This window comes from Alligator sinensis, unplaced genomic scaffold, assembly GCF_000455745.1.
Source record: "Alligator sinensis unplaced genomic scaffold, ASM45574v1 scaffold144_2, whole genome shotgun sequence".
NCBI classification, from domain to species: domain Eukaryota; kingdom Metazoa; phylum Chordata; order Crocodylia; family Alligatoridae; genus Alligator; species Alligator sinensis.
This window is the reverse complement of record NW_005841872.1, coordinates 931,877-952,065: the sequence shown is the minus strand read 5'-3', so window position 1 is coordinate 952,065 and position 20,189 is coordinate 931,877. Positions and strand designations below refer to the sequence as shown.

Below are 20,189 nucleotides of genomic sequence, written 5' to 3'. Positions count from 1 at the left end.
CAGGAATGCTTGTTTTTTCTCTTCTAGCTTGTGGAAAAAAAAGAGGGAGGAGGATGAGATTGACGAGTTCTGAAAACTTGAAAGAAAAAATGACTGTCTCATTTTTAAGAGACTTAGGCAAATAGGAACTTAAGCTCAAATGACTTTTACCTAGGCATTTTGTAAATTTTTCCCCCAGAGTATTAAATAATTAGTTTAATTAATTAACCATAGTTTATACTTCTAATACTATAACAGTAAATACTAGTGTTTAATACATTAGTTAGCTGTAAATATGTACCATGTTTTGATTAATAAAAAAAAGTTTCTGTATCCAAAACATTAAAGTTATGTTTATGAAATTTGAAGTGCGGGTTTTGTGTGTTTAATTAAATTCAGCTTGCTATCTTAATGCAACTTAATACAAATACGAGCAAAATTTAGTCATATAGTGAATAAGAAATATATTTTTCACCATTTTATAGTATACTAAAATGTAGGATTTCTAAAAATCTGAATATGTTAAGCTTTATATTTAAATATGTATATATTAAAAATATTACAAGCTATCTACAATAAAGGCTCTGTTATCTGGCACCATGGGGAATGGGGGGTGCTGGTTAATCAAATGTGCTGGTTATCTGAGAGTTATACTTATCTCCAGCCCAGTGGGTTGGAGGCATCTTTGACTGTTTGGGCCCCCACCCCTCCCGCCGTGTCCGCTGCACCAGGGCTTTAACTCCCTGGCGTAAGTGTGCCAGGGGACAGGGAGAGGGGCCCCACGCAGGCTGCTTTGCCCTGGGCCGTGGTCCACGAGGAAGAAGTGGGACTTGGCTTGCGGCAGCAAAACTGGAAGTGCCACAGTGGGACAGATGCTGGTTAATAGAGCAATCTGGATGGTAAATGCTGGATAACACAGCTTTCACTGTATATTTAAAAAAATTAACAAACAATGTATATACTTCTGTTGTTTTTTAGAGAGAGGTTTATTTTCATTGGTTGATACAACAATTAAAACATGCTGATAATACAACTAAGTACACTTATATAAAATTTTGTGTGTTTGTGTATGTAAGAAATGTACCAAATTGACTGTAGAAACTAGTTTTAAATCAACGTTTTAATTGTTACATCAACTAATGAAAATAAACTTTTCTTTAAAAAAACAATGAAAATACAATGGGAAACTTGATTAAAAAATGAATGGTTTAAATTAGGCCCTTGGCTTGCTGATTTAAATCAGTCATATAAATCGACTTGATTTAAATCAGCCCACCCTGACTCTCTCTCATTTTGTTGCTTATTTGAGTTTTATATAAACCTTTTTTGACGTGTTAACACTAATAATGATAATACATTCATGATATCAAAGTATTAAGCAAGTGATAATGATTTATGACATCTTACTGAAGTTCATTATCTTTAAAACTCCCTGCTGCCTCTCATTTATGTTGTCAGGCAAGGTTCTTTGGGTAGATGTGATATCTTTCATTATACCAACTAAATAGTTGGAAAAACATGTTTGCACCCTTCGTCAGGCCTAGGGAGATTCTGCTGGTGTTGTGTGTAGTCCAAGGTACAAAAGAAGCTAATTTACAACAAGCATGTCTGTGAAAACGCAGATGAGTGGAAGTTAGGAAGATGATAGGAAGGGAGTGGGGAAGGGAGGGAAATATGCTAAGGAATGCAAGTGGCCAGCTGGAGGCAGGTTACCTGGGGTATCAGATGTCATAAAGGTTGTAATGACATTGTCATAAAGGTTGTAATGACATTGTCATAAAGCCAATGTCTATGATTTTTTTGTATCCAGTAGATTTATGAAGTGAAGTTTGTAGGCTTTTCTACTAAAGGTGTTATGTAAATTGCCTTTGAGGATTAGAACTGAGAGATTAGAGAGGGAGTGATTGTCTTGTGAGAAGTGTGCCCCCACCGGTATTTGGATATTTTTTGTCTTTGGATTTTCGGTGCACATTCATTCTGGTGCACAGTTGTTGCTTGGTTCCTCCTACATATTTTCCACCAGGGCATTTGGTGCACTGAATGAGTTATATTACATTTCTGATGGTTCTGTTGTGGGGTGTAGTTATGGTGGGGGGCAGTGGAGATACGTTGGGAGCTTGGCTGTAGCACTCATGATAATGGTAGGCATTATCAAGGTTCAAGGAAGTGGTTAGTGTTGCCATCCTCCTCAGGTATATTGTTGCTTTGGAACCCTTTTCTTCTGGCCTGAGAAAGAGTTCTCTTAGGGGCTGAACACTGTGTCCTCTTAATAAAATAATAAATCAAACTTATATTTTCTGATGTGGGTTCTAGAAATGGAACATTTTTTGCTTGAAAATACATTTCAGGTTAGTACTTTTTGCACCAGATATTCCTCAAGCCCTTTGCTCCTTCTTGTAAGGTACCAGTAAATGGAAAAATCTGACTTTTTCAACCCTGACCCTGATTTAAATCAATCCACCCAGACTTTTTGTCCTCATTGCATGTCTTCTCCTCTTTCTATAACATCTCCTTTCTTGCAACAGCTCTTTGTCCTCTTGTTAACTGTATTTCCCACCCCCTTAGTGGTGAAGTGGATAACGCTGACCTCTAAAAGTAAAACCAAATGGTAGTGCAAACACTCCATCAGTGAGATTAATGAGGACCTGGGGAGTTCACACCTCTAAACTATTGTCTTGAATAAATAACTGTGGATTTAGTGAATTGCACCAAATGGCACTTGATTTGCCTCTGGAAGATTTTAATTGCAAAGGCACAAACTTAACTTTATTTTTAAATGCAAATTTAGATTTTGTGCAGTCTTTGTATTATATTGTGGCAAAGGCCTGTATTATGTAGGCCTCGTTTGAGATCGTTTTTCTTGGTTCACTTGCAGATATAATTTGGCTAAATCTTCAAGAGTGGGATTTAGAAAAGTTGCTGATTTGCCAGAGGGATTACTTAGTCATGAGTGGAGATTTTGAAATATGGCTAGCACACATGAACATATTTGTACTCCCGTGAATTGGGATTTTCCTGGTGGTTTTTTTTTTTTTTTTTTAGTATGCTAAGTCAGATGTTTGGTATCTAATAAGCATTTAGACAACTGGGGAAAAGTTCTGTATCTTTATCTTAGAGTGGGCATAGAGGATTGTACTCTGCATGTTTTGGTAGACAAAGTTTATGCAAAGCTTGACATAACTGGAGTGACAATTTTTAAATAAAAATGCATTGGATTTATACTGAAGCATGTGATAGTTGTAGCTAAAAGCAAACCATGTGGAAAAAGATAAGATATTACTGAGTGTGCTATGATATGCAGGGGTGTATAATAAATACAAGCTCAAGTTTAAATGGCATTTTGAACCTTGGCATACAATGTGCATTGTGTGTGTATTTTTTTTAAGCATTTAAAATCTTTCAAAACGACTTCTGTGCTTCATCAAAAGTCCTTACAATTATGTCTCTCACAATATAGGAAACAGGGTTGCAGTACAAGAAATTCATGGCATATCCTTGGATTCTGACGGTTACTTGGCCAGTGGACATGGTAAAACAAGACCTTTTACTCAAATTTCCTTTTAACCCTTTGAGTACCAGTGCAACTTCAAAGTAGCTTTAGATGAATGCTCTCGATTTTATGCGTGACCACAAGATGCACCCAGGGGCTTCAGAAGGAATTGAAAAGGCTCAGCATCTTCATTCAGCCTTTTATCAGATGCAGTAAATGTATGATATTTCTGCATTGGTTTTTCTTTAATTGGCTGTGTTGAGATCCAAGATCAGTACCCAAGTGTGCTTTTTTTTTCTCTTTCCAGCTGGCTTTAATTCATGTTTGTTACCCCTCTCTCTCTCACTCCCACAAATACCTCAAAAACAATTCTTCTAGATTCACATTACCATTGCAGAGTAACTGAATACCCCATACTCACCATCAATTCTATCCAAATGGAACATGCTCTCTACCATTTATGTCTTTTTTATATTGACTGTAGTTGTTGCGTCTCCAGGAGAGATGCTGTGGTTATCCACAAAGGGCTGCAAATCCTCTTATGCCACTAGTTATGCACAACATAACTTACACTTCTCCTGTGGTAGGGATCTGTAACAGATTGGTTCTTAAGGTGCTTTATCCTTACTGTCACTCTTTACTGCAGTCACCTCTGTGAATATGGGAGCAGAGGTGTGCTCTAAAATGGTGAGGTTACAGCTCCATGAGGGCTTTAAAGGTTAACATGGTCTCCTTCATTAAGCAGGAGAACTTTTGCCTGAACTGGTGAGAAACTGTAACAAAAACTGAAATGGGACAGTCCTTTTACAGATCCAAATGGAGAGAAATGCAAGCAGAAAATAGGCTGGGTATTTCAAAATAAATGTGGTATTTTTTATACTTCTTCTCTTTTCCCCTACCCTTCCTTTCCCTGTAGGACAATGAAGACTATCCCCTCATCAAGCCAGGACCCTACTGGAAGAAGTTCAAAGCCAATTTCTGCGAGTTCACTGCAGTGTTGATTCAGCAGTGCCAGTGCAGCATCCTTTATGATAGTTACCTAATGGACACAGTCATCTCGCTGCTCACAGGGCTAGCAGACTCAATGGTCAGAGCATTTAGGCACACCAGCACTTTAGCAGGTAAACCTACCTCCCATTGCTGCCACTAGAGTTTTAATAATTAGCATGGTAAAAAAACCAAAGTGATCAGAAGTCAAAGGACTGTCAGCTTTGTAAGGCAGAGATTGTCTTCCTTTGTGTCTTGACAGTACCTAGCCATGTTATAGTTGCTTCACTTCAGCATGTATCAGACAGAAATGTAGATGTGGTAGGGTTAGACTTTAGGCTTTAGGTAAAGCAGATGTGATGAAGACTTCAGCACCCCAAAATTCTGTTTTGTGAAAGGAACTTGGAATACAGATTGTTTGTACAGTGGGTAAGGTGCATTTCAGTATTTAGCAACATCTCTTGTAACGGTTGAGATAATAAATGTGTAAGTTGTCATTGCCTTTCATATTTAGTCTTCTTTCTCTAGTTCTCCCTTCCTCCAAAAATTAATATGAAAAGGATTATCTTATTTTCTATTTTTTTGCTTATTAGAATGTCTTAGTAAAATTGTCATTTAGGAGGAAATCCTCTGATACAAATAGGTTTTTGTTTTTTTTTTAATTTAGCAGGAATAGTGTTAATTTAATTTTTAAATGCTTTTTGGTAAAGAGGTGACTTTTATGTGGCATATCAGCTGAGTTTTATTTGCTTGGCTTCTCTTCTGTTTCAGCTTTGAAGCTTCTGACAGCTCTTGTAAGAGTACGTCTGAATCTTGATGTCAGTAAACATAATACTCAAAGGCTGTATGAGGTGGAGAAGAATAGGATTACTGGCAAGAGGACCAACTGCAGGTTGGATCAGCTAGAGAGAAAAAGGAAAGAGGTTGGCTTACTTTTTTAGCTGGGGAACTGGGTGAAGATGTAAGAATAGAGGTGGCTGGTGGCTTACTCAGGGATGATGTAATTTTTTGAGCTGTATGGAGGTGCTACTTCCTAAGCATCCTCAGTGGTGTGCTGTTAAGGTTTTGTTTTAATGGGCTCGGTACTGTGGTAATGCATTCAAACAAATGTTTGAGGTAAATACTTGAGCTATGTACTATTCTTTGAGATTGCTCTTCTGGTAATTGTCTCTTTAAATTGGATATGATGGGTCCATGAACTGTCTTTTTTGTACATGGCTCTGTTTGCAGTAGTAGTTTTGACATATGCATGTGTGCAAAACAGCGTTCCCACAAACTGTAAATTGAACTGGAGATCTTTTGCTCAAGTTTTACTTTGGATTTTGTCCAAGTGAAAGCTGAATGAAAATGCATGAAGGATTGTGGGATTTATCTTTTTATGAACAAAGGATTTTTAAAATGCCATGTGATTCCAGTTTAAAGTAAGGGTCATATGTCTCCTGCTACCCAGCCTCCATTTCCTTCCCTGTTACTTTCCCAACACCCCTTCACCACACAAACTCATTATCTTCTGAGGGCTGAGGTAGGTTTATACTATACAAACATGAACCCAGTCTTTACTCCACTGAGCTCACATTGAAATATTTCAGGGCAGTCTTTGAACTGCCTTGTGGGTATGGCTGTCCTGTAAGAAGAGGTAGCTTGTATAGCGAAAGGTGGCTGGCTGGGGGGAAATAGAGCTCATGGCTGTTCTTAGCTTTATGATTCTGGTCACTTGAGCCAACCAAGAAATAAATGGCACCTTTTTGTTGTACAGAATTGATAGTTTTTTACCAAATTATCTTTTTCAGGGCTTGGTGAAAATGCAGTTGTCCATTTCCTAGCTTACCTATCCCCTGCCTTCAGTCCAGATTCATTAATAGACTCTATACACTGGCCATATAATGGGGTGTACCACTCCTTCCATGTATTACAAGGACAAGACTTCTCTCTCTACCGAACATCTTGTGTGATATATCTTCGTTCCTGGATTGTAGTTGGTACCCAATGACCTTTCATTTTGATGTAGAAATACAAAGGCAAAACACTGGTGTACTTGGGTTGCACTCCTATTTACTTGTGGCACCAATTTAAAATAAATATTGGGGATTTGCACCAGTGTAATGATATGAGAGGGGTGCAGATTTTCCCTAGTATGAAAGGGATTTCTGGAGCCCCTACTCAGAGAACATTCCATTCTTTTTTGTGTTTCAGTGTGAGCAGAAACCCCTGGAAATACAGAATATGATGAATGCAATTTTCAAAGGGACATTTTTACAACGCTATCGGTAAGAATAATAATAGTACCCAAAGACCCTCCAGTCCCACCATACAAATGCTAAATGCTAAGCTAATGCATAGGAAGATACTCTTCTTTTCCTGAAGCTTACAGGTCAGCTTGGCTTCTAGGAACAAAAGGTATAAAAATGAATCTGTAAAGCATATGTACACATCTTAAGGGAATCTTCTGTATATTGTTTAGATGCTAAGTCCAGCATAAATCCAAGGGGCAGTTAGAGTTCCAAACAAAGCATTTAAGACTGAATTGTTTGAACAAACTGATTTTGGTTATGAAAATGACCTTGGTATGTATTGTCATTCACAGTGCTTTTCTTTTCTTCCTCCTGGCAAGAGAGCAGTAAGTTTTTATAGCTGAAACATCTTCCCAGCTTCAAAATAATTGTAATGAGAAACTTAGAGATAAAAGTGGGTCCTTTAAGTAATAGCAGTTTCTCTATGGGGTATATAGATTAAAGACATAGTTTACACATTAATATATGGCTACATGAAATGCTACAAGTAGCAGTTCTGAATATTTACAACTCGTGGTTTTTATACTGGGGAAAAATAATTAAATTGATACTTTTGAGCATTTATGAATTGGTTTACAACACGCTTGTATAATTTTACAGTGATGTGATTCCTGAGATCCGGGCTATTTGCATTGAAGAAATTGGTAGCTGGATGAAAATGTACCCTGATACATTCTTAAATGATAGTTACTTGAAATATATTGGATGGATGCTTTATGATAAGGTGAGGTTTTATTCTTCTTTCTATATTCTAACTGGAAAGTTACTTTTTTTGAGATGAGCTTCAAAGTTTATATAAGTAAATGCTTTCTTCTCCAACTTCAATTTTTTTTTCTTCACGAAATAATGGAGATCATTTACATTTCTCAGCCTAACCACTAAGTTGTGCGATAAATGTATAATAGTGATCCATAGTTTGTATGTATAGCTGTGTGCGTGCGTGCGTGCATGTGTGCTTAGTAGTTTTATAGACTCTTCATTTTTCAGCTTACAAATAAAGACCTGAAATATTTTTAGAAATATTTAATTGTTGCTATCATTTGCTTCATGCAGTAAGTATCATATTTATTTGAATACAAGACAAGTTTTCCCCCCGCAATTGGCACTGCTCAGTATGTGTGTATAGTCCAGATACCCCCTACTAATTAGCCCCCGCTCAACTGGAACTAGGTGTTCTTGTCATAAGTCCTGGGATTCTGCAACTTTGCATGAAGATGAGGGGGCAACAGAGAGATTCTAGGTGAACTGTTTGAGGCCCTGTTTGATATTTTCAGACATTTAAGGCTGGTGAAGAAACAGGAATCATTGAAAAAGGGAAAGAAAGGTGTAGCTCAGCAGTGGGAGTAAAGAGGAAATAAAAATGTATGCAATGCTGTGGCCCACTAGGACTTGAAAGAGTGGGTGGTGAGGGGGACTGCACATAAAGGGCACTACCATACGTCTTATTTGAATGGACTGCACTAACACATCCTTGTGGCAGATTCCCATTTGCAAGTTTCTCCAATGTGGACCATTTTTTTATAGTTATGTTCAGTGGGTGCATCTACACGTGCACTTTACTGTGGAGAAGACTAATTGACTCTGCAGTAAAGTGTCACAGTCTACATGTGTGCTGGTATTATGGCACAGTAAATTAACTCTGCCATAAATAGTACTGTCAGAGGCAGTACTATCTTATGGTGGGGTCATTTACTTTGCTGAAATTCACATATATAGACTGTGACGGGCTTGCTGGGGCATGAGGGAACTAAAGTCTGCGGGCAGCCTGCCGGCTAGTCACACAACTGCAGGTTCTGCCCTTGTGCCCTAGCCAGCCCCTTCACCACCAGACACTGGAGCCTGGGGCTGAGTCCCCTGAACCTGTTACCAGCCCAGGGGTTCTCTGCCTCAGCTCATAGTACTGCTGTCTCAGGCACACGTGTAGACGTTGCAACTGGGAGCAATGTACTCCAGCTGAAAGTGCTCCAGAATTTACTGTGTCACCTTAATTTCATGTGTAGATGCTCTCAGTGTTAGCTGCATTTAAGCGGCTTCATAGTTGGTTTCCATTGCTCAGGACTTACTGCTGTTGTCAGAAGTTTAATGATAGTGTATTTAGTGAGATTTCCTTGTGTGCAATCGTAAGACAAGGGGCTTTTCCCCCCATGCTAATTGGAGGGGAAGAACCTCATCTTGTATTCAAGTAAATATGGTAAATATTTCTAGAAATGGTCTTTATTTCTGAATTGAAAAACAAACACTTGTAGCCTATGTTTTAAAATATAATGATAAAATAAAATGATAACGATTATGTTCTAGTTTAGGTTTAAATTGTTTTTAATTACTTTCCACTATTTAAAATAATCTTTTCCTTCATTTCTCAACTCCAGTGACATTTTCCCCTTTACATTTATCAACTTCTTTTGCATTGAGTTGAGAGGAGCAGTATGTTTCTCTCTTTAAAAAAATTAACTGCGTGCTTTTCATTCCAGACTTGCCAATGACGATTAATTATAGGAAGAAGGAAATATTTACCATGAATGGTTAATTATTCCTTTCCAGGAATATACTTCTGCAGGTCACCCTTTAAAATAAAACATGAATTATTTAGTTTCCCTTTATAAGTAGTAAAACACCTTTCCTTTTGCATTAAGATTATAGAGGATGTTGTAGTTCTTTTTATAGAAGTTTAGTTTAGTGAAAAGCCAGTAGAGGGAGCACAAAGCATCTTGTTTTTTTTTTTAATTTTGTGCTTTAAAGCAGCGACTTAGATATTGTTAAAAAGAAACTAATCTACCAACCATGACCTTCTGGCCCACAGAGTCCAGAGACTTTTCAGATGAGAGCACAGTTTTGGAAGGCATGCCCATTTTGGAACTCTTTCAAATTAAAAAATAAAGTGTCCATTTTTTTTTCTTGGGTGTTTGTTATAGCCATGTTTGTCTAAAGACATAAACAGACAAGGCTCTTTGGGTAAATGTGATATCTTTTATTAGACCAACTAAATAGTTGGAAAAATTGTTCTTTATAAGCTTTTGGGCACAAACACACTTCTTTGGGCATACAGAGAGTCTACTGATGCTTGTGCTGTGCTGTGGGGAATAGAAGCTTAAGCAATATGCAAAATGCAGGTTGGTGAAATGCAGATGCATGGCAGGGAAGCTTAGAGGGGATAGGCGTAAATAGGTGCAAGAAAGGTAGGTTGTGCGGGGGGGAGGAGAAGAGGGGAATGTTGACCAGTGGTAAAATGTAGAGAGGTTACCTGGGGTTATCAGATGGCAGGCAAGTTATAATGTGTCATAAATCCAGTGTTTATATTCAGTCCATGATTTTTTGTATCCAGTAGGTTTATAAGTGAAGTTCGTAGGTTCATCTATGACAGGTGTTTTGTAAATTCCCTTTGAGGATTAGAGAGATTTGAGAGAGAGAGCAGTTGTCTTATGAGAAATGTGCACCTATAGGTAATTGGGTATTTTTGTCTTTGATAGATTTTCGGCGTGCGTTCGTTCTGGTACGCAGGTGTTATTTGGTTTCTCCTATGTAGTTTCCATCGGGGCACCTTTTTGTGGTTGTTAGAATGTGACTTCACTTGCAGTACAGTATGGTGAAATTTTATAAAAGTTGGTGTCTTTTAAATAGAGTGCGCAGCCAATCTGCTGGCTTTTAAATGAGACTGGAAGCAGCTTTTTTAAATCTGGAAGTAACTGCTGAAGCAAGACTAAGTGAGATAAAATAAGATCTGGATTGCATTTCCAATCACATGTCTGATAAAATGATAACATTCTATTGCATTCCAGGCTGTGACTTAAGCAGGAAACCACAGTTAAATCACAGAAGCCTCAACAAAATGAGAGTAGTGCACTTTGGGGGCTGTGACAGAAATGTATTTATAATAACCTACATTTTATTCCCCACTTCCGTTCCTCCCCATTCTTTCCCAGCATTTTTCCTTTAAAATATTGTATGCCATTTTTGGTAGGGATGAGTGATAGACACCAACACCTCCCAGAGCAAGTTCCCTTAGGGCATAAGCTTAGAGACATTTACCAAGCCGTTTAGGCCCCCAAATATGCTAAGCACAAATATTCACAAAAATGTATTGAGTATAGGAAAACATAAGTCAGATAATCTATAGCTTTCCAAAGTAACCTTCAGCTTTCCCTTTTCATTTTTTTTTAAATTTATCGTTTGGTCTTTAAAGGTTGATTTGAATGCAATGGCTCCTGTTTGCCACAGAGATGCCATTTTAACATGATATTTCTATAGGAAGACTTAATTCTGGGATAGAAATTGTTTCCTATATCCAACAGTGTGTTCTGAATTCATGCCTTTTAGCAGAGCTGAGTTCAAAATAGAATATGAATGTTTCCCTGTGCTCATCTAGTAAGAACTGTGGAACAACATCCCAAGGGGGTAACTTTTTGCTGAAATGTCTTCACTAGTTTATTCTTGCCTTCTAGAAAGAATTAATTTTTTGCTTTTTAATGAGGTACAGTCCTTAATAAAAAAGTTAAATACAGAATCTGGCAACAGTGTTCAATAAAAACACCTGCTTAATTAACCCACTTGCCTATTGGCCTGTTCATCAAACTTGGGCACCTGAGGATTCATTTGGAGCTCAAAGAAACACTTAGTTGTCTACTGTGGGTTTTTGGCTAGCAAGTACTAATCTGAACAATTGGATATGGAAAAGAAGGGATAGGCAGTGGAGAAAAAAATCTAGGCTAGGGTAAGGGCAGTTGAAGAATGAAGAAGAGCAGGAGTGGGGACAGAAATAGTAAGTAAAGGAAAATGTGCACAATTTGCACGTGCTTAGCACATCCATGTCTCAGTGCAGCTTTTTACCTACGTGGGAGTGTTGAGTGTATCTCTTTCTAGAATATGAAGAAATCTTGATGGAGGCGATATATTTTATTAGACCAACTAAATAGCTGCTTTGAGATGAAAATTTCATAACGTTTACAAAAAAGCAAAAGTCCAACACCAGGGACCTGGAGAATCCCACCCCTGCTCCAGCCTTTTGGTTGAGCTGAATTTGCATACCTGGAAAACAACCTCTACACAACAGAACTGCCTCAGCTAGGAGATATATTCCATCAACCCTCTCTCCTGTGCAATAGAAAACACCTTACCAAGAAGGAAGAAAAATTCAACCCTTGCTTGCCATCAGACACCTTGGAGGTAACCAGACTGCTCCAACTTTTGTTTAAGCCTAATTTGCATAAAATGAACTTTTCCACCATGGGGAACCTTACCTTTCCATTCTCCTGTGCAATATGAAGTTTCATTTCTATCTGGGAGAAATGTTACAATCTTTGCATTCTGAGGAAGGACGCGTGAACCTGAAAGCTTGCAAATAAAGAATTTTTTTTGCAACTATTTAGTTGGTCTAATAAAAGATATCGCCTCTACTAAGAGTTCTGAATACTTTTGCCAGTAGACCAACACAGCTAAAACCTATATGTCTTCCTAGAACATTTTCTTCTAACTAGCTAAAAACCCCATTAAAAATATCTAAGTGCTCTTGAAAGAAAATGTATTTACATTGTTCTTGAGTCACTTTTTTTCTTCAAAACACTGTTGTGATGTTTGGAGGGAATAATTGGATGCCCCCTGTAGGATGCTAAAGGAGTGCTAAGCATGAGATATTCTCACTGGAAAAAGAATCCAGATCTAATGAAATCAGGGTGCTGTGCATTAATCACAAGGCCATCCTGTCTAATTTCAGATTGGCTGGAGAGGTTATTAGTGAAGGGCTTCCTGACTTTGCATCCTTTTGTGAAAGTTGCCCTGTTTATGTGTCATGGTAGTTCAACTACATCTCCTATTAAAGCATCTGTTTAAAAATGGTATCTTCTTACACAAAAGATAATCAACTCATATGTTTTCTAAGCCCTAAACTTCAACTTTTCAGGAAAAAGAAAATACTACTTTCGGCAAGTAGATTTGATTCTTTTCATACATTGGCAGTCTTTTAACCTATGTTCCAGTTGGAGGATTGTTACTATTGCTAAAGAGAAGAAAATACCCCTTTTTTCTGGATCCCAGACTGAATTTATAAGACTGAAAATGAAACCCTATTTCTGTACTGTAAAAAGAGTAAGACGGTTTCAAAACTAGCTCTACCTAGGCAGGTGTTGAAACCTTTTTGATGTCCCCTGGAGACATTGATATTGTTTCTTGGCTCATTGATCTTTCAGTGGTGATCTGATTTCAGGTCAACTATGCCATTACTGAGATGGGAGAATGTATTGGGGATACCCTAATCCTATTTTTAGATGATCACTCTTCAGAGCATAATTTATTTGAGAGATCGAACATACCAGCTTTTCAGTGAGACTAGAATGGTGATTCTTGTGCAGGAAAAGGAAGCAAGGCTGTCTATACTTCAGCAAAAGTGTAGTGCTCAGGGTAAGGGAAGGAGATCATTTGGAAAGAATATTTTTCCCTAGGCTAGTTTCCTTGATATTTAAAAATGCATTTACATATAGGGTTAAGACAGAGATCTGGGATGGGAAGGAGAGATTAGGAGGAGGCAGGTGGTACAATTCTAGGGCATTAACTCTTCGTATCTGCAGACCTACACTCAAGTACTGCCTGATTGACAACTGCAAGTGACAGTCATCTCTTCGTGCTCCCACAGCTATCCGACCACCTAACAAAACCATCACAAGTTTATATTTAGTGCTAAGGCAGTCTCTATTCAGGATTATAGCCCCAGAATAGAATAGTGGGGGTGGCTCAATCCAGATCTGAGGAGCATTGGCTGATGGTACTTCTGGCATTAGTCAATGATAACTAAGTCAGCTTTAGGCTTTGATCCTAAATGGAACTCCACATTGAGTTTAGTGGAGCCCTGACAGGTGCAGCACTTCAGATCTGGAAACGGGACCTTTTAATTTTAAAGCGGTATGCATGGTTCAAGAGCTGTGCCAGATAAAAGTGTTACAGCAGGATAAAATAGACCAATGATGCCCAACGTTTTGATCCCATGGGCTGGATGGGTGGTGTGCGGTCTGGATCTGGTCCATGGGCCTGATCTGATGCACAGCTCTGACCCTGCATGCTGGCATGGGCCTTGTGCACAGGGCCATGTCATCTGGCCAGAAGGGCTTGGAAACTTGGTAGCAAGGGAGTCAGGCTGTGTTAATTGCCACTGCTCTCCTGCTTCCAAATTTCTGGTCATGGGGAGCCCTGCTGGCCAGGTGACATGGCTCCTCAGGCCAGATTTAGCTCATGGGTTAGAGGTTTGAGCATCCCTGAACTAGACAGTCTAAAAATCAACCCTCCTAGTTGTTGCTCTTTCACTTTACATTTCTAATAATAATGTGTAAGAGTTGTCAATCAAAACTGACTACTGAATGGCATCCTTTCCATTCTTTTTGAAGCTGAGGAGTGGGAAGCCTATAGTAATAGATTGCCTTTGTGTAGGCAGTCTGCACTTCTTGGGTTTCCTTTGTTTTTCCTGACATGTTAGAAAGAATTAATCAAAAAGTCTGTAGAAGATGATGATAAATCCTATGTTGTAATCTGTTCCAGGGGCTCTGCTAATATCCTTGTTTATGAAATTGCACAGAATAAAACAACTTCTGTGTTGGAGCCTTCCAAATAATTGTCTCTTAATGTTCTTAAAGCCTTGGACTTTTGAAACATTGCTTTTGCCAACATTACTACTGCCAAATTTAAGTTTCATAGTAAGAGTGGCTTTATTTGACATCTGAGAAGTAGCAATATTGGCCTACAGAGAAATAAATGGAGTAAATACTATTATTTATTTGAATACAAAATAAGTTTTTTTCCTCCCAGTCAGTATGGGGGAAAAAGTTCCTTGTCTTATATTTGCACACAAGGAAACCTGATTAAATACATTATCTATGCTCAGTAGTGGAAACCAACTAGGAAGTTGATTAAATGCAGCCAATACTGAGCATGGCTATAAAAAACATGGCCTATATTAGGCAAACATACTGATAGGAACCTTTTTTGTTATTTATTTACAAATTTTATTAAAACACACTTATCACCTTACACTTACAAAGCTTTTAGTATGCATCCAAATTCCATGGTGTTGGTGTAGTTTCGCCAGACATTTGAGTCCCTGGAGGCCTACATGGTGGAGAAATACTGGGAGGATACCATCCCCACCAGTTGCCTTCCGTTTCTTTATTGCAGTTAGGAAGCGGTGAAGCATAATGGGAGGTGATGGTCATTGCAGTTCTCAAACTGGGTAAATGTGATTAACCCAGGAAACTATAGACCAATATCACCCCTTTGCACAACCTATAAACTCTTGGAACATATTCTCAGGAGAATTAGCCCTTTTATCAAGCCAGCGATCCCCGATGAACAAGTCGGTTTCCGGCCTAAGAGAAGTTGCTATGACCAAGTTTTGGCACTTGCAATGCACATCGAGGCTGCTCTTCAGAAAAAATCCAAGATTTGTGCAGCCTTTGTAGACCTGTCATCAGCCTATGACATGGTCTGGATTAAAGATCTGATGCTGAAGCTTGCAAAGATCCTACCCTGCCATCAAGTGCTACATCTGATATGGACAGTGCTTAGCAATAGGTGACTACGCTTCCACCAGAGTGACAGAGTCAGCTCACCCCAGTTCCTCAGTAATGGACTGCCACAAGGCTCAGTACTTGTACCAATACTTTTTAATATATACACAAGCGGTATGCCACCAACAAAGTTGTGCAAGTTTGTATATGCGGATGATCTTGTTTTGGCAATGCAAGCAGTTGCCTGCCATGACATCAAGTCTACCTTGAATGAGGACCTGAATACCATGGAGTACCACTTTCAAAAATGGAGACTCAAGCCAAATCCCCGCAAAACAAGAGTCAGTGCATTCCACCTTAATAACAGGAATGTTAAGCATACCCTGAAGTTAACTTTCTGTGGCAACACTGTGTAGTAAAACCCCACTCTGTCTTATCTCAGAGTAGGTCTGGACTGCCCGTTAACCTTTGACGACCACCTGAAGAAGGTAGCTGCAAAGGCAGAGATCAATTTGCTCCAGAAATTGACAAGCACAAGCTGGGGAGCATGAGCATTTGTTTTACGGACATCAGTGCTGAGGCTTGCATACTCCATAGCTGAGTACTGTGCACTGGTATAGACCAGAAGCAATCACACTTGACTTGTTGACATCCAACTGGACTTTGCAATGCGGTGCATCGCTGGGACCCTCAAGTTGGCCCCAACACCTTGGCTGCCTGTGCTGTTTCATATCACTCCTTCACCCATTTGTTGCGAGCCAGCAACTGTATAGGAAGTCCAAGAAATTAAGGAAAATAAACATCTCCCTATCCACCAGGACCTCAGCAATGCCCCTCGCCATCACCTAAAGTCACGTAAACCCTTCTGGATTCACACACTTGACCTTCAGTAATGTGACTTCAGCGTGATGAAGCTTGGAAGCTTGAAGTCACAACAATGTGACTTAAATGTGATGAAACTTGGAAAACTGAATGGAGTTCACAGGATGTCCCAAATATCTTGTGATAGATCCAATGCAGAAGGTCCCTGGCTTTGATCTCCCATGACACTCATGGGCAACTCTAAACCGTATCTGCCTAAACCATGGGAGATGCAGATACTTGATGCACAAATGGAAAATTAAAAACTCTCCAGTGTGCAACCATGGTTACCCAGAACAGATCGTGGACCATATAACAACTCAATGCTCAGTCCACGTATATGAAAGAGGTATTACAGTGATATTTGCTCCTGCTTCTGATACAATTGTCTGGCTCAACCTCCTAAATGTAAAATTATAGTTGCTGTTCTATATCTACATCAGCCATACGAAGAAAGACTTACAAAACTTCACATATTGAATATCCCTGTTTTATGAAAATTCATATAGCAAAAACAACTACATATCCAAAAACATAGGACTACATGTATTAAACCCTTGCACAACACACATCAACTTCCCACAAAAAACCCTTGCATAACTCTTTTTCTTCATACAGAAACCCGTGCAAAATTACTTCAGTAACCACCTGAAACCCTCTGTCCCTACCATCAGTCCTCTCTGGTTCAGTGAAACAAGTGTGTCCAGTCCTTTCCTCTCCACTTCTTCTCTGCCTCTTCTCCAATTTCTTCCTTGTCCTGATTGATGTAGTATTTCAGTTCATGCAGCCCTTCCAGTTTCAGATACTCTTTCAGTGAAAGCAATTCCTTAAAAAACCCAGAGGTTTCTTGCTTTCCTTAAACTAGTTTTAACAGATGCTAATAAAGTCCTAAATAATGTTTCCTCTGGTCCCTCTGGTATGAGTCCACATAGTAACATCTCCCATGCTAACAGCAGGTTTATTTTGGTGACATCCAGAAAGTGGTAGACCCTTTCCCACTCCCTTTGCATATGTACACTTTTAAAACATGTCCCACTGTTTCTTCATCCCCGCACCTCTCCCTTGGGCACCTTGATGAGCTCATCAAGCTCCATTTATGTTGCACCTCTTTCCAGTAAGAACAATCCATGCTAGGTCAGCATGTTTGTCTTTTAGTTGTTTACCCACCACTGCTCCCCACACCTTCCTTGCTTGCCCTTCTGTGAAGTTTCCCACCAGCACCATCCTGTTTCCTATCAGCACCATCTCTCCCTTACTGCTTTCATCAATTTCTTATGATCCTTCAGGACCTCCAGCTCTATTTTCCCTATTTTATACCTCTGCATGAAACCTTCCATCCTGATGTAGTGAATTGGCAGTTGCCATGCCCATGGACTCTTCAAAGAGGTCTGATATACTTCCTATTTCCTCAGAATTGCAGCTGCATGAAATTGGGTGATACGCACTGCTTTCCCCTTTCTCTCTGTTACTGCCTTGCATACCGTGCATACATATTTCATGTAGAAAAACAATCCTAAGCCTGGCAGCCTACATCCCCACATCTCTCTTGCTTGTTTAGTGCTCTGGCAGTCCCCATCTCTCTTGCTTGTACAGTTTAAATACAGCTAGTCTTTCTCTTTTGGCATTTTAGAAGAACACCCATAGTTCTCTTGGTACTTTTGCTCTCTGCCATCACATCAGTGGGAATACAATTTTTATGTAGAATAATTTGCAGTAGTACAGCCTTAACCATCAGCACGTTTTTGGCAAAGGATAGTATCCTTCCAAACCATAACCAAAGTATTTGCCGTAGCCTAGCTGTCACCTTTTCCCATGCTGTATTGCTCTTCTCCTCAGCGTCATTGGGATCCGTAGAACGCTTGATTTTTTTTTTCTCTCTCTTATATGAAGGCCCAACTTCTCCAAGTCCCTCGAGTCTCCCACTCCCATTATGGTGCTTTTCGATCCATTTAGTTTAGCCCCTGTTGCTTCTCCATACTCCAATGCATGCTTTAGCACACTTTCCATCAACAGTCTATATCTTAACTACTGCATTTACATCATCCATATATAATACGCATTTTACCTGTCCCTGTCCTGGTATCTTTACTTTGCTTATGACCTTGTCTTTTCTAATTCTTTGTGCTAACAGTTCCCTGCTTTCCACAAATATTAGTGGCGATGGGCACCCTTGTCTCCCCCCGTATGGATTTTAAAAGCCATGCTTAGATGCCCATTAATTTGGTTTTGACTCTCCCCTTCTCTATACTATAGCCATATTCAACATATATATTTCTCTGGGAACCCCATTTTTCCTAGCACTCTGAATAAGTAATCATGATCCACTCTGTCATATGCTTTTTCTAAATGTAGACTTGCTATAACGGTGTTTGTTTTCCACTTTTGGAAGTGAGACAGTATATCTCTAATCACACTGATTGCTTTAGAGAGCTACCTGGTACTGTGCATACTTGGTCTTCATGTATTATCTTTTAGAGGGTTTTCCTTATTCTCAAAGCCAGTGTCTTGGCCATTAACTTATAGTCTATATAAGGAGTGTAATCAGTCTTCTCTTTTTTAGGAGTTCCTTCTCCCCTTGATGAGTAAGATCACAGTGCTTCTTATAAAATCTTTCCTTGCTTTTCCTGCTTCTTCTATTTCATTGAAAACTTCCACTATATCCCTCTGTACCCAGGCCCAAAATTTTTCATAAAGTTCCATAGGTAGTCTGTCTGCTCCTGGTGATTTCCCTCATTTAAAGGTTTTTAAGCACTCTTCCACTTCCTTTAAGCTTATCTTTTCTTCTGTCTTCTTTGCTTCCTCCTCCTATACTTTCTCTTCAGTCTCTTCCAGCAGAACTGTAATCTTCTTATTTTCTTTTTCTGATACAGCTCTTCATAAAATCTTCTCATTGCATCTGACACCTCCTTCTGTTTTTCCACCTGGGTACCACCAGCTTCTTGCACTGCTTTTAGCTCTTTCTTTGCCCAAAAGCGAAAAAAGTATTGGGACCACTCCTTGTTTTCTTCCACCCAAGGTGCTTGTGCTAAATACATTTTCTTTCTCATCTTTCTTTTAAATCAGCTTTTTATCTCTTGCCTTGTTTCTTCTTCTCCTCAGACCTGTCTTCTTTCTATGGCTTCCTTTAGCAGCTCTTGCATTTTGCTTTGCAGCTTTCTCAGATCTTTCCTTTTTTTCCCCGTGCTTCTTTGGCCTCCTTTCCTGAAGAGTTCTCCTGTCCTCTTTTTCACCATCATCCACCATTCTCTGGCCCTCTTAAAATATTTCTTCAGTGTTCTCCATTCCTCATGCTGCCTTGTGTTTGTTTGGTGCGTCTCCTCATCTTGTAGCAGTTGCACATTTAACTTCCACACTCTCCTTCCTCTTACAGGGCTCCTACCAAGACTCAGTTCTGCCTTCAGCAGCCAATGATCATGATCACTAAATGTTACAATTAGAGGTGCACCAATACATGTTGGATCAGCACTGATATAAGGAAAATTGACAATATTGGCAATTGACTTTTTTTGGCTGACGTGGCTGATAATGTCGCTGATAAATGTCTTGTGCATGACTGCCGCAGCATGCAGGCAGCCAGGAACACAGCCCAGCAGCATGGAGAGCAGCCGGATCTGGCTGGTAGGTCTGTTGCTGGGGTAGGGAAGGAGTGTGGAGGGGAAGATTGAGGCTTCCATGGTGAGGGAGGAAGTGGAGCAGAGGCAGGTTTTGCACAGCTGGGGTGAGGCACAGGATGGAGTTGTGGATTGCTTGGGAGGGAGGGGGTGGCTCCCACCGCTGCATGCATCCCAGGAGGGCATGGGGGGCATATGCCCCTAGATCTGCATGGGGTGAGGGTGGGCTGCTGCAGAGGGCTGGGGCTGGGATGGTGCCGGGCTTTTCCTGGCCGGGGGGGGGAGGGTAGAAGGGGGTTGCACTTGGGGTGAGTGGCAATGGCAGTGTTGCGACAGGGGCTACAGCGAATTTGGGGAGGCTGCAGCCCCCTTGCCGTAGCCCTGCTTTCAGCGCCACTGATGCCTGTCCTGAGCGCAGCCTGACCCAGCCCCCTGCCTAGAAGAGCCTGGCACTGGCCCCGGCCCCAGCCTGCAGCGGCAGCCTGCC

The 20,189-nt window shown here is 39.9% G+C and overlaps 1 protein-coding gene across 4 annotated transcripts in view; it reads left to right on the top strand.

The window, feature by feature from the left end:
• The window catches only part of LOC102382279 (cohesin subunit SA-2-like), a 99,491-nt gene that overhangs the window by 19,099 nt on the left and 60,203 nt on the right, over positions 1–20,189 (top strand). For all 4 annotated transcript variants that reach the window (XM_025195505.1, XM_025195502.1, XM_014527338.2 and 1 more), the window contains exons 7-11: positions 3,437–3,508; positions 4,386–4,590; positions 5,228–5,379; positions 6,650–6,723; positions 7,348–7,471. In XM_025195505.1, coding sequence (XP_025051290.1) covers positions 3,437–3,508; positions 4,386–4,590; positions 5,228–5,379; positions 6,650–6,723; positions 7,348–7,471 — 627 coding nt within the window. The remainder of the gene's footprint in view (positions 1–3,436; positions 3,509–4,385; positions 4,591–5,227; positions 5,380–6,649; positions 6,724–7,347; positions 7,472–20,189) is intronic.